Here is a 13,724-nt window from a genome sequence, read left to right as displayed (position 1 = left end):
GTACCAATACCATTCACATTTTAGAACTGTTCCTCTGTAATACTGCATGAGGTAGGGGATCGTGATTCCCCCAGAAGTTCTTTTATTGTTGAGTATAATTTTTGCTATCCTGGGTTTTTTGTTATTCCAAATGAATTTGCAAATTGCTCTTTCTATCTCTATGAAGAATTGAGTTGGAGTTTTGATGGGTATTGCATTTAATCTATAGATTGCTTTTGGCAAAATGGCCATCTCTACTATATTAATCCTGCCTATTCATGATCATGGGAGATCTTTCCATCTTCTAAGATCTTGCTCAATTTCTCTCTTCCATGACTTGAAGTTCTTGTTATAGAGATCTTTCACTTGCCTGTTTAAAGTCACAGCAATCTATTTTATACTATTTTCGACTATTGTGAATGGTGTTATTTCCTTACTTTCTTTCTCAGCCTGTTTATCCTTTGAATAGAGGAAGGCTACCGATTTGTTTAAGTTAATTTTAAATCCCAACACTTGATAATGCTGAAGTTGTTTATTGGGTTAAGTAGTTCTCTGGTAGAACTTTTGGCAGTTGATGCAGTACACCATCATATCTTCTGCAAATAGTGATATTTTGTTTTCTTCCTTTCCGATTTGTATCCCTTGGTCCTCCGTTGGCTGTCAGATTGCTCTGGCTAGTACTTGGAGTACTATATTGAAGAAGAAGTGAGTGGGAAGTACTTTTCTAGTCCCTAATTTTAGTCGGATTGCTTCTACATTCTCTCCTTTTAGTTTGATGTCATGTTCTGGTTTGCTGTGTATTGCTTTTACTATGTTTAGATATTGACCTTGTATTCCTGATCTTTCTAGGACTTTTATCATGAAGAGGTTTTGAATTTTGTCAAATGCTTTCTCAGCATCTAATGAAATGACCATGTGGTTCTTATATTTGACTTTGTTTATATAGCAGATTACATTGATAGATTTTCGTATATTAAACTGTCCCTGCATCCCTGGGAAGAAGCCTACTTGAACATGATGAATGATTGTTTTGATGTGTTCTTGTTTTTGGTTTCCAAGAATTTTGTTGAATATTTTTGTGTCAATATTCCTAAGGAAATTGGCCAAAGTTCTCTTTCTTTTTTGGGTCATTGTGTGATTTTGGCATAAGAGTACTTGTGGCTTCTAAGAAGGAATTTGTTAGTGCTCAATCTGTTTCTCTTTTGTGGAATAGTTTGGACAGTATTGGTATGAGGTCTTCCATGAAGATCTGATAGCATTCTGCACTGATCCCACCTGAACCTGGGCTCTTTTGGTTTGGGAGACCTTTAATAACTGCTTCTATTTCTTTAGGTTTTACGGGGTAGTGTAGATGGTTTATTTGTTTCTTCTTTAACTTTGGTACCTGGTATCTGTGTAGAAAATTGTCCATTTCCTCCAGATTTTCCAATTTTGATGAGTACAGAGTTTTGTAGTAGGATCTGATGATTGTTTAAAATTTCTTCAGATTCTGTTGTTATCTCTCCCTTTTCATTTCTGATTTTGTTAATTTCGGTACACCCTCTGTGACCTCAGTTTAGTCTGGCCAATGCTTTATCTCTCTTGTTGATTTTCTCAAAAAACCAGCTCCTGGGTTTGTTGATTCCTTATATAGTCTTTTTCATTTCTACTTTGTTGATTTCAGCTCTGAGTTTGATTATTTCCTGCCTTCTCCTCTTGGGTTTATTTATTTCTTTTTGTTCTAGAGCTTTAGGTATGCTGTCAAGGTTCTGACATCTGCTCTCTCCTGTTTCTTTTTGCAGGCTCTCAGAGCCATGAGTTTTCTTCTTAGTAGCGCTTTCTTTGTGTTCCATAAGTTTGGGAATGTTGTATGTTCATTAAGTTCTAAGAAGTCTTTAATTTTTCTTTATGTTTTCCTTGACCAAGTTGTGATTGAGGAGAGCAGTGCTAACCCTCCATGCATATGTGGGCTTTCTGTCATTATTGTGGTTATGCAGACCAGTATTAGTGTATGCTGTTCTTTTAGGATGCATGGGATTATTTCTATCTTTTTGTAACTGTTGAGGCCTGTTTTGTGGCAGAGTATATGGTTAATGTTGGAGTAGGTTCCAGTAGGTGCTGAGAAGAAGGTCTATCCTTTTGTTTTAGGTTGGAATGTTCTATAAATATCTGTTAAATACATTTCGTTTATAACTTCTTTTAGTTTCTCTATGTCTCTGTATAATTTCTGTTTCCATGATCTGTCTAGTGATGAGAGTGGAGTGTTAAAATCTCCTACTATTTTCATGTGATGTGCAGTGTGTGCTTTGAGCTTTAGTAAGGTTTCTTTTAAGAATGTACATGCCCTTGCATTTGGAGGAATGAAAATTAGGATTGAGAGTCCATCTTGGTGTATTTTTCCTTTGATGAATATGAAGTGCCCTTCCCGATCTTTTTTAATGGCTTTTGGTGGAAAGTCAATTTTGTGCAAATCAAAACAACCCTGAGATTTCACCTCACACCAGTGAGAATGGCTAAGATCAAAAACTGAGGTGACAGCAAATGCTGGCAAGGATGCGGAGAAAGAGGAACACTCCTCCATTGTTGGTGGGATTGCAGACTGGTACAACCATTCTGGAAATCAGTCTGGAGGTTCCTCAGAAAATTGGACATTGAACTGCCTGAGGATCCAGCTATACCTCTCTTGGGCATATACCCAAAAGATGCCCCAACATATAAAAAAGACACGTGCTCTACTATGTTCATCACAGCCTTATTTATAATAGCCAGAAGCTGGAAAGAACCCAGATGCCTTTCAACAGAGGAATGGTTACAGAAAATGTGGTACATCTACACAATGGAATATTACTCAGCTATCAAAAACAATGACCTTATGAAATTCATAGGCAAATGGTCAGAACTGGAAAATATCATCCTGAGTGAGGTTACCCAATCACAGAAAAACACACATGGTATGCACTCATTGATAAGTGGCTATTAGCCCAAATGCTTGAATTACCCTAGATGCCTAGAACAAATGAAACTCAAGACGGATGATCAAAATGTGAATGCTTCACTCCTTCTTTAAAAGGGGAACAAGAATACCGTTGGCAGGGAATAGAGAGGCAAAGATTAAAAGAGACACAGAATGAACACCCATTCAGAGCCTGCCCCACATGTGGCCCATGCATATACAGCCATCCAATTAGACAAGATGGATGAAGCAAAGAAGTGCAGGCCGACAGGAGCCAGATGTAGATCTCTCCCGAGAGACACAGCCAGAATACAGCAAACACAGAGGCGAATGCCAGCAGCAAACCACTGATTTGAGAATAGGACCCCCGTTGAAGGAATCAGAGAAAGAACTGGAAGAGCTTGAAGGGGCTCGAGACCCCATATGTACAACAATGCCAAGCAACCAGAGCTTCCAGGGACTAAGCCACTACCTAAAGGCTATACATGGACTGACCCTGGACTCTGACCTCATAGGTAGCAATGAATATCCTAGTAAGAGCCCAGTGGAAGGGGAAGCCCTGGGTCCTGCTAAGACTGAACCCCCAGTGAACTAGATTGTTGGGGGGGAGGGCGGCAAGAGGGGGTGGATGGGGAGGGGAATAACCATAAAGAAGCGGAGGGGGAAGGGGATGTTTGCCTGGAAACCAGGAAAGGGAATAACACTCGAAATGTAAATAAGAAATACTCAAGTTAATTTAAAAAAAAGATTAAAAAAATAAATAATGTAACACACAAGAGAAAAAAAAACAAAAACAAAAACAAACTAGCACAAGAAAAAAAAAAGAAAGTCAATTTTGTTTGATGATAGGATGGCTACTCCAGTTTGTTTATTTAGGCCATTTGATTGGAAAGTTGTTTTCCAGCGATTTATTCTGAGGTAGTGTCCTTCTTTGTCACTGAGGTGTGTTTCCTGCATGCAGCAAAATTCCTTAACCCCAGTTTTCCTGATTGTTCTCTGAGCTTGAGGGAGCAGTCCTGACTTCCTAGATTAACAGCTACCCCTGGTCGTGTGAACCAGTATAGTCTTATGGATTAGTCAGATCATCAGATTATTTATACTCTGAACGTTAAGAAAAATCCTATGAGTACAGTATTCAATAACAAGGAAAAGCCACAGATAGCATGTTTTCTAAAAAGGTACATGAATAACAACATGTGAAGTAAACTTACTCCTATCTGCTACATGAGGAGGAGGAGGACAAAAACACAGTTTAATGCAGCATGTACTAATTTGACCTTATTTTTCAGAAATTGTGCATCAATGGTTCTACATCTGGATATTTCTCTCAATCTTATGACTTATCCTGTTGTTTCTCAATGCTTTTCTCTGTAAAACAGATTAGCTATTTAGCAGATGTCCTGACTCAGCACTTTTGACTCATTACACAGGCATTGAAGACTGACAGATCTCTGAATATGGGGCATGCTTCCTCTACAGAAATAGTTCCAGTCATCCAGGGATTCACCAAAAAAATCTCGTCTCAAGCAAACCAAAAAACAAACAAACAAACGAACAAACAAATAAACAGATAAATAAACAAAAACAAATGGCCCTCCTCTCCCCCAAACAATGTAGCACTTATTTTCCCTTGGTGTTTTGCATATAAGAGAAGATATTCTCCACACGTAGATACACATGTGGTGAGACAAATTGCTTACCTATCTTGATGTTATTTGTCTTCAAATAGCATTTAGTAAAACATGCTTAGGGGTCATAATGTACTAAGGAACCCAGTCGTAATTTATTTTTGGAGACATCCTAATATGTAAGGTATACTAATATAAGTAATATTCACTTCATATTCAGTGAAGTGTTTCCTAAGATATGTTTGTATAAATTATTACCTTATGTAGTTTAGCATTTCTCCCCATTTGGCCCATTATTGCAATTTCAGTAATAGATAAAATTTAATTGTTAAAAGGCACAATTTGTTTTGATATTACAATTAGCAGCCATCCTCATTTTAGGCTTTATGGCATGAGGGTTCTATTGTAAAAGCTGTTGACTACAGTTTCCACAGAGTCACAGTAAATACAGAGAAGGGAAGAAAATTTCACATTTCCTGAGGGAATCGAGTATAGTGCAGGACCACAGAACTGTAGGATTGCACAGCATGTTTTAGACTATGACTAACATATTTATCTTCCATTTAGGCCCAGGAGTTTAGATCCCAGTCACGAAAAGATACTGCAAGTAGTGAAGAGGACATGCTGGAGCAGCTAGAGAGGTACAATGGAAAGCAATATGGCCAGGAAATTGAGAGCCCATAAAGGAAATAAGCAGTACAAGATGAAGTCATAGCATTTCTGATAAGAGTCCTTTCTGGTGCCATTGAGAAGTTCCTGCTGAAGTTGTTTGAATTATGGACCTGCATGCTGGGTTGGGGTTCAGCAGTATGCATGCTTCATATGTTCATTTACCACATGCACAGACATAGAAATGCATACTTTTAACCTTATCTCAAAAGTTGCTGTGTGGACAACATTGCACAGCCAGAAAAATGATGGTTACCAAGCCATTCACTTGAATAATTTTAAATAAGTATCTAAATGTTTCAGGAGCTCTTTGTTGTGTTTAATTTATCTGTGATCCTAATTATTTTACAATATGGTTTTCAGTTCGAAATATGACTTTCTGCAACCAAAAGTTAAAACAGGACGTCGAACAGAAGAATTAGAACATCCTCACATGAACTCGGGTGGTAAAAGTTGGGTAAGTGAATTGTATTCAGAATACCATTTTTCTTTTTCAAGTAGGGCTGTATAGTAGTATTTCAGGCACCATGAGAAATATCTCAAGAGCAACAGCAGGCATATTCAGTCTGCAAACATATGTGCAGAACTCCAGTGAACACAAATGAAACAATGAATATATTTCACAATTTTGAAATGATACATTTTTCAAATTAGATTTAGGTAATCATTTGTGTGTACTGTCATGTGACTGCCCTAGTGAGTACGGAAGAGAGAACAAGTTGTGGAACTTGGTTCTTTCCTCACACTGTGTGTGTTCCTGGGAATGAACTCTGATCAACAGGGAGGCTTGGTGTCAACCACCTATGCCCATGAAGCTCCCTTGTCTGTCTGACATATACATACGTGTACATATATTTTGTTGAACCGCTAATAACTTTAAAACCGATGTTTCTATCTGTGAAACTCACCCATAGCGATAATTTTTTAATTAATTTTTTTGTTTTCATTTTTTATTAGATATATTTCTTTATTTACATTTCAGAACTTATTCTGCTTCCCAGTTTCCTGTCCATAAGCAACCATTCCCTCCACTCCGTCGCCCCCATAGTATAGTGAACAGTTCAGACGCCCCTTATTGCCACCCCTCCACACTCTGCTGCACTGGGAGTGCAACCTTGGCAGTACCAAGGGCTTCCACTTCCCCTTGTGCCCCAACAAGTCAATTCCTTGTTAGATATGCAGTTGGAGCCCTGGGTCAGTCTGTGTATAGTCTTGGTGTAGTTGTTTAGTTACTGGAAGCTCTGGTTGGTTGGCAGTATTATATTTATGTGGTTGCAAGCTTCTTCAACTCTTTCAATACTTCCTCTGACTCCTCCAAAGGTTGCCATATTCTCAGTTCAGTGGTTTGCTGCTAGCATTGACCTCTGTATTGGACATGGTGTGGATGTGTCGCTCAGGAGAGACCTATGTTCGGTTCCTTTCAGCATGCATTTTCTAGCTTCATGATTCTTATGTAGTTTGGGTGGCTGTATATAATTGGGCCACATGTGGTGCAGGCTATGAAGGGCTGTTCTTTGAGTCACTGTTCTAAACTTTGCTTGCATATCCCTTCTTATGGATTATTGCCCCCTATTAAGAGGAGCGTGAGCATCTGCATTTTGGTCATCCTTCTTCATGAGCCTCCAGTGGCCTGTGGATTGCATCTTGGGTAATTTGTGGTTCTTGGCTAATATCCACTTATCAATGAGTGCAAGAGAAGTGTGTTTTTCTGTGATTGTGTAAACTCACTCAGGATGATATTTTCTAGTTCCATTTGCCTATGAATTTCATGAAGTTATTGTTTTTCGTAGCTGAGTAGTACTCCATTGTGTAGATGTACCACATTTTTTTGAATCCATTCCTCTGTTGAAGGGCATCTGGGTTCTTTCCACCTTCTGTCTATTATAAATAAGGCTGCTATGAACACAGTGGAACCTGTGTCTTTGTTGTATGTTAGAGCATCTTTTGTGTAGATGCCCAAGAGTGATATATAGCCATGTCCTCAGGTAGTGAAATATCAAATTTTCTAAGGAACCTCCAGACTGATTTCCAGAGTGGTTGAACCAGTTTGTGGTCTCACCATCATTGGAGGAGTGTTTATCTTTCTACACATCCTCACAAGCATCTGCTGTCACCTGAGTGTTTGATCTTAGCCATTTTGACTTGTCTGAGGTGGAATATAAGAGTTGATTTGATTTGCATTTCCCAAATGAGGAAGGAAGTTGAACATTTCTTTAGGTGATTTTTGGCCATTCGATATTCCTCAGCTTGAATGTTTTCTTTATCTCTGTACTCCATTTTTAATATGGTTATTTGGCTCTCTGCAGTCTAAATTCCTGGGTTCTTTGTATGTTTTGGGTATTAGCCTTCTATCAGATGTAAGATTGGTAAAGACATTTTTCCAATCTCTTGTTTGCCATTGTGTCCCAATGACAGTGCCTTTTGCTTTCCAAAAGCTTTGCAGTTTTATGAGGTCCCTTTTGTTGATTCTTGATAGAGCACGAGCCATTGCTGTTTTGTTTAGGAAAATTTCCCCAGTGCCCATGTGTTCAAGACTCTTCCCCACTTTTTCTTCTATTACTTTGAGGGTATCTAGTTTGATGCGGAGGTCCTTTTTTACTTGGACTTAAGCTTTGTACATGGTGATAAAAATGGATTGATTTGCATTCTTTTACATGCTGACCACCAGTTGAACCAGCACCCTTTGTTGAAAACCTTATCATTTTTCCATTGCATGGTTTTATCTCCTTTGTCAAAGATCAGGTGATCATAGCCATGTGGGTTCATTTCTGGGTCTTCAATTCTGTTCCACTGATCTACCTGCCTCTCTCTGTACCAATACCATTCACATTTTAGAACTGTTCCTCTGTAATACTGCATGAGGTAGGGGATCGTGATTCCCCCAGAAGTTCTTTTATTGTTGAGTATAATTTTTGCTATCCTGGGTTTTTTGTTATTCCAAATGAATTTGCAAATTGCTCTTTCTATCTCTATGAAGAATTGAGTTGGAGTTTTGATGGGTATTGCATTTAATCTATAGATTGCTTTTGGCAAAATGGCCATCTCTACTATATTAATCCTGCCTATTCATGATCATGGGAGATCTTTCCATCTTCTAAGATCTTGCTCAATTTCTCTCTTCCATGACTTGAAGTTCTTGTTATAGAGATCTTTCACTTGCCTGTTTAAAGTCACAGCAATCTATTTTATACTATTTTCGACTATTGTGAATGGTGTTATTTCCTTACTTTCTTTCTCAGCCTGTTTATCCTTTGAATAGAGGAAGGCTACCGATTTGTTTAAGTTAATTTTAAATCCCAACACTTGATAATGCTGAAGTTGTTTATTGGGTTAAGTAGTTCTCTGGTAGAACTTTTGGCAGTTGATGCAGTACACCATCATATCTTCTGCAAATAGTGATATTTTGTTTTCTTCCTTTCCGATTTGTATCCCTTGGTCCTCCGTTGGCTGTCAGATTGCTCTGGCTAGTACTTGGAGTACTATATTGAAGAAGAAGTGAGTGGGAAGTACTTTTCTAGTCCCTAATTTTAGTCGGATTGCTTCTACATTCTCTCCTTTTAGTTTGATGTCATGTTCTGGTTTGCTGTGTATTGCTTTTACTATGTTTAGATATTGACCTTGTATTCCTGATCTTTCTAGGACTTTTATCATGAAGAGGTTTTGAATTTTGTCAAATGCTTTCTCAGCATCTAATGAAATGACCATGTGGTTCTTATATTTGACTTTGTTTATATAGCAGATTACATTGATAGATTTTCGTATATTAAACTATCCCTGCATCCCTGGGAAGAAGCCTACTTGAACATGATGAATGATTGTTTTGATGTGTTCTTGTTTTTGGTTTCCAAGAATTTTGTTGAATATTTTTGTGTCAATATTCCTAAGGAAATTGGCCAAAGTTCTCTTTCTTTTTTGGGTCATTGTGTGATTTTGGCATAAGAGTACTTGTGGCTTCTAAGAAGGAATTTGTTAGTGCTCAATCTGTTTCTCTTTTGTGGAATAGTTTGGACAGTATTGGTATGAGGTCTTCCATGAAGATCTGATAGCATTCTGCACTGATCCCACCTGAACCTGGGCTCTTTTGGTTTGGGAGACCTTTAATAACTGTTTCTATTTCTTTAGGATTTACGGGGTAGTGTAGATGGTTTATTTGTTTCTTCTTTAACTTTGGTACCTGGTATCTGTGTAGAAAATTGTCCATTTTCTCCAGATTTTCCAATTTTGATGAGTACAGAATTTTGTAGTAGGATCTGATGATTTTTTAAAATTTCTTCAGATTCTGTTGTTATCTCTCCCTTTTCATTTCTGATTTTGTTAATTTCGGTACACCCTCTGTGACCTCAGTTTAGTCTGGCCAATGCTTTATCTCTCTTGTTGATTTTCTCAAAAAACCAGCTCCTGGGTTTGTTGATTCCTTATATAGCCTTTTTCATTTCTACTTTGTTGATTTCAGCTCTGAGTTTGATTATTTTTTGCCTTCTCCTCTTGGGTTTATTTATTTCTTTTTGTTCTAGAGCTTTAGGTATGCTGTCAAGGTTCTGACATCTGCTCTCTCCTGTTTCTTTTTGCAGGCTCTCAGAGCCATGAGTTTTCTTCTTAGTAGCGCTTTCTTTGTGTTCGATAAGTTTGGGAATGTTGTATCTTCATTAAGTTCTAAGAAGTCTTTAATTTTTCTTTATGTTTTCCTTGACCAAGTTGTGATTGAGGAGAGCAGTGCTAATCCTCCATGCATATGTGGGCTTTCTGTCATTATTGTGGTTATTCAGACCAGTATTAGTGCATGCTGTTCTTTTAGGATGCATGGGATTATTTCTATCTTTTTGTAACTGTTGAGGCCTGTTTTGTGGCAGAGTATATGGTTAATGTTGGAGTAGGTTCCAGTAGGTGCTGAGAAGAAGGTCTATCCTTTTGTTTTAGGTTGGAATGTTCTATAAATATCTGTTAAATGCATTTGGTTTATAACTTCTTTTAGTTTCTCTATGTCTCTGTATAATTTCTGTTTCCATGATCTGTCTAGTGATGAGAGTGGAGTGTTAAAATCTCCTACTATTTTCATGTGATGTGCAGTGTGTGCTTTGAGCTTTAGTAAGGTTTCTTTTAAGAATGTACATGCCCTTGCATTTGGAGGAATGAAAATTAGGATTGAGAGTTCATCTTGGTGTATGTTACCTTTGATGAATATGAAGTGCCCTTCCCGATCTTTTTTAATGGCTTTTGGTTGAAAGTCAATTTTGTGCAAATCAAAACAACCCTGAGATTTCACCTCACACCAGTGAGAATGGCTAAGATCAAAAACTCAGGTGACGGCAGATGCTGGCGAGGTTGTGGAGAAAGAGGAACACTCCTCCATTGTTGGTGGGATTGCAGACTGGTACAACCATTCTGGAAATCAGTCTGGAGGTTCCTCAGAAAATTGGACATTGAACTGCCTGAGGATCCAGCTATACCTCTCTTGGGCATATACCCAAAAGATGCCCCAACATATAAAAAAGACACGTGCTCTACTATGTTCATCACAGCCTTATTTATAATAGCCAGAAGCTGGAAAGAACCCAGATGCCTTTCAACAGAGGAATGGATACAGAAAATGTGGTACATCTACACAATGGAATATTACTCAGCTATCAAAAACAATGACCTTATGAAATTCATAGGCAAATGATCAGAACTGGAAAATATCATCCTGAGTGAGGTTACCCAATCACAGAAAAACACACATGGTATGCACTCATTGATAAGTGGCTATTAGCCCAAATGCTTGAATTACCCTAGATGCCTAGAACAAATGAAACTCAAGACGGATGATCAAAATGTGAATGATTCACTCCTTCTTTAAAAGGGGAACAAGAATACCCTTGGCAGGGAATAGAGAGGCAAAGATTAAAACAGACACAGAATGAACACCCATTCAGAGCCTGCCCCACATGTGGCCCATGCATATACAGCCATCCAATTAGACAAGATGGATGAAGCAAAGAAGTGCAGGCCGACAGGAGCCAGATGTAGATCTCTCCCGAGAGACACAGCCAGAATACAGCAAACACAGAGGCGAATGCCAGCAGCAAACCACTGATTTGAGAATAGGACCCCCGTTGAAGGAATCAGAGAAAGAACTGGAAGAGCTTGAAGGGGCTCGAGACCCCATATGTACAACAATGCCAAGCAACCAGAGCTTCCAGGGACTAAGCCACTACCTAAAGGCTATACATGGACTGACCCTGGACTCTGACCTCATAGGTAGCAATGAATATCCTAGTAAGAGCACCAGTGGAAGGAGAAGCCCTGGGTCCTGCTAAGATTGAACCCCCAGTGAACTAGATTGTTGGGGGGAGGGCGGCAAGAGGGGGTGGATGGGGAGGGGAATAACCATAAAGAAGGGGAGGGGGAAGGGGATGTTTGCCTGGAAACCAGTAAAGGGAATAACACTCGAAATGTAAATAAGAAATACTCAAGTTAATTTAAAAAAAAGATTAAAAAAATAAATAATGTAACACACAAGAGAAAAAAAAACAAAAACAAAAACAAACTAGCACAAGAAAAAAAAAAGAAAGTCAATTTTGTTTGATGATAGGATGGCTACTCCAGTTTTTTATTTAGGCCATTTGATTGGAAAGTTGTTTTCCAGCGACTTATTCTGAGGTAGTGTCCTTCTTCGTCACTGAGGTGTGTTTCCTGCATGCAGCAAAATTCCTTAACCCCAGTTTTCCTGTTTGTTCTCTGAGCTTGAGGGAGCAGTCCTGACTTCCTAGATTAACAGCTACCCCTGGTCGTGTGAACCAGTATAGTCTTATGGATTAGTCAGATCATCAGATTATTTATACTCTGAACGTTAAGAAAAATCCTATGAGTACAGTATTCAATAACAAGGAAAAGCCACAGATAGCATGTTTTCTAAAAAGGTACATGAATAACAACATGTGAAGTAAACTTACTCCTATCTGCTACATGAGGAGGAGGAGGACAAAAACACAGTTTAATGCAGCATGTACTAATTTGACCTTATTTTTCAGAAATTGTGCATCAATGGTTCTACATCTGGATATTTCTCTCAATCTTATGACTTATCCTGTTGTTTCTCAATGCTTTTCTCCGTAAAACAGATTAGCTATTTAGCAGATGTCCTGACTCAGCACTTTTGACTCATTACACAGGCATTGAAGACTGACAGATCTCTGAATATGGGGCATGCTTCCTCTACAGAAATAGTTCCAGTCATCCAGGGATTCACCAAAAAAATCTCGTCTCAAGCAAACCAAAAAACAAACAAACAAACGAACAAACAAATAAACAGATAAATAAACAAAAACAAATGGCCCTCCTCTCCCCCAAACAATGTAGCACTTATTTTCCCTTGGTGTTTTGCATATAAGAGAAGATATTCTCCACACGTAGATACACATGTGGTGAGACAAATTGCTTACCTATCTTGATGTTATTTATCTTCAAATAGCATTTAGTAAAACATGCTTAGGGGTCATAATGTACTAAGGAACCCAGTCGTAATTTATTTTTGGAGACATCCTAATATGTAAGGTATACTAGTATAAGTAATATTCACTTCATATTCAGTGAAGTGTTTCCTAAGATATGTTTGTATAAATTATTACCTTATGTAGTTTAGCATTTCTCCCCATTTGGCCCATTATTGCAATTTCAGTAATAGATAAAATTTAATTGTTAAAAGGCACAATTTGTTTTGATATTACAATTAGCAGCCATCCTCATTTTAGGCTTTATGGCATGAGGGTTCTATTGTAAAAGCTGTTGACTACAGTTTCCATAGAGTCACAGTAAATACAGAGAAGGGAAGAAAATTTCACATTTCCTGAGGGAATCGAGCATAGTGCAGGACCGCAGAACTGCAGGATTGCACAGCATGTTTTAGACTATGACTAACATATTTATCTTCCATTTAGGCCCAGGAGTTTAGATCCCAGTCACGAAAAGATACTGCAAGTAGTGAAGAGGACATGCTGGAGCAGCTAGAGAGGTACAATGGAAAGCAATATGGCCAGGAAATTGAGAGCCCATAAAGGAAATAAGCAGTACAAGATGAAGTCATAGCATTTCTGATAAGAGTCCTTTCTGGTGCCATTGAGAAGTTCCTGCTGAAGTTGTTTGAATTATGGACCTGCATGCTGGGTTGGGGTTCAGCAGTATGCATGCTTCATATGTTCATTTACCACATGCACAGACATAGAAATGCATACTTTTAACCTTATCTCAAAAGTTGCTGTGTGGACAACATTGCACAGCCAGAAAAATGATGGTTACCAAGCCATTCACTTGAATAATTTTAAATAAGTATCTAAATGTTTCAGGAGCTCTTTGTTGTGTTTAATTTATCTGTGATCCTAATTATTTTACAATATGGTTTTCAGTTCGAAATATGACTTTCTGCAACCAAAAGTTAAAACAGGACGTCGAACAGAAGAATTAGAACATCCTCACATGAACTCGGGTGGTAAAAGTTGGGTAAGTGAATTGTATTCAGAATACCATTTTTCTTTTTCAAG

The 13,724-nt window shown here is 38.2% G+C and overlaps 1 protein-coding gene across 1 annotated transcript in view; it reads left to right on the top strand.

The window, feature by feature from the left end:
• Window positions 1-13,724, top strand: part of LOC103690071 (interaptin-like) — a 280,698-nt gene that overhangs the window by 57,745 nt on the left and 209,229 nt on the right. The window contains exons 22-25 of the mRNA XM_087591928.1: window positions 5,107-5,180; window positions 5,572-5,665; window positions 13,125-13,198; window positions 13,590-13,683. Of these exons, the coding sequence (XP_087448054.1) occupies window positions 5,107-5,180; window positions 5,572-5,665; window positions 13,125-13,198; window positions 13,590-13,683 (336 nt within the window). The remainder of the gene's footprint in view (window positions 1-5,106; window positions 5,181-5,571; window positions 5,666-13,124; window positions 13,199-13,589; window positions 13,684-13,724) is intronic.

The sequence above is a fragment of the Rattus norvegicus genome, chromosome 17 (assembly GCF_021556685.1).
Source record: "Rattus norvegicus strain SHRSP/BbbUtx chromosome 17, alternate assembly SHRSP_T2T, whole genome shotgun sequence".
Classification (NCBI taxonomy): domain Eukaryota; kingdom Metazoa; phylum Chordata; class Mammalia; order Rodentia; family Muridae; genus Rattus; species Rattus norvegicus.
Note: the sequence above shows the minus strand (reverse complement) of the source record. Positions and strands in the feature narration are given on the sequence as shown.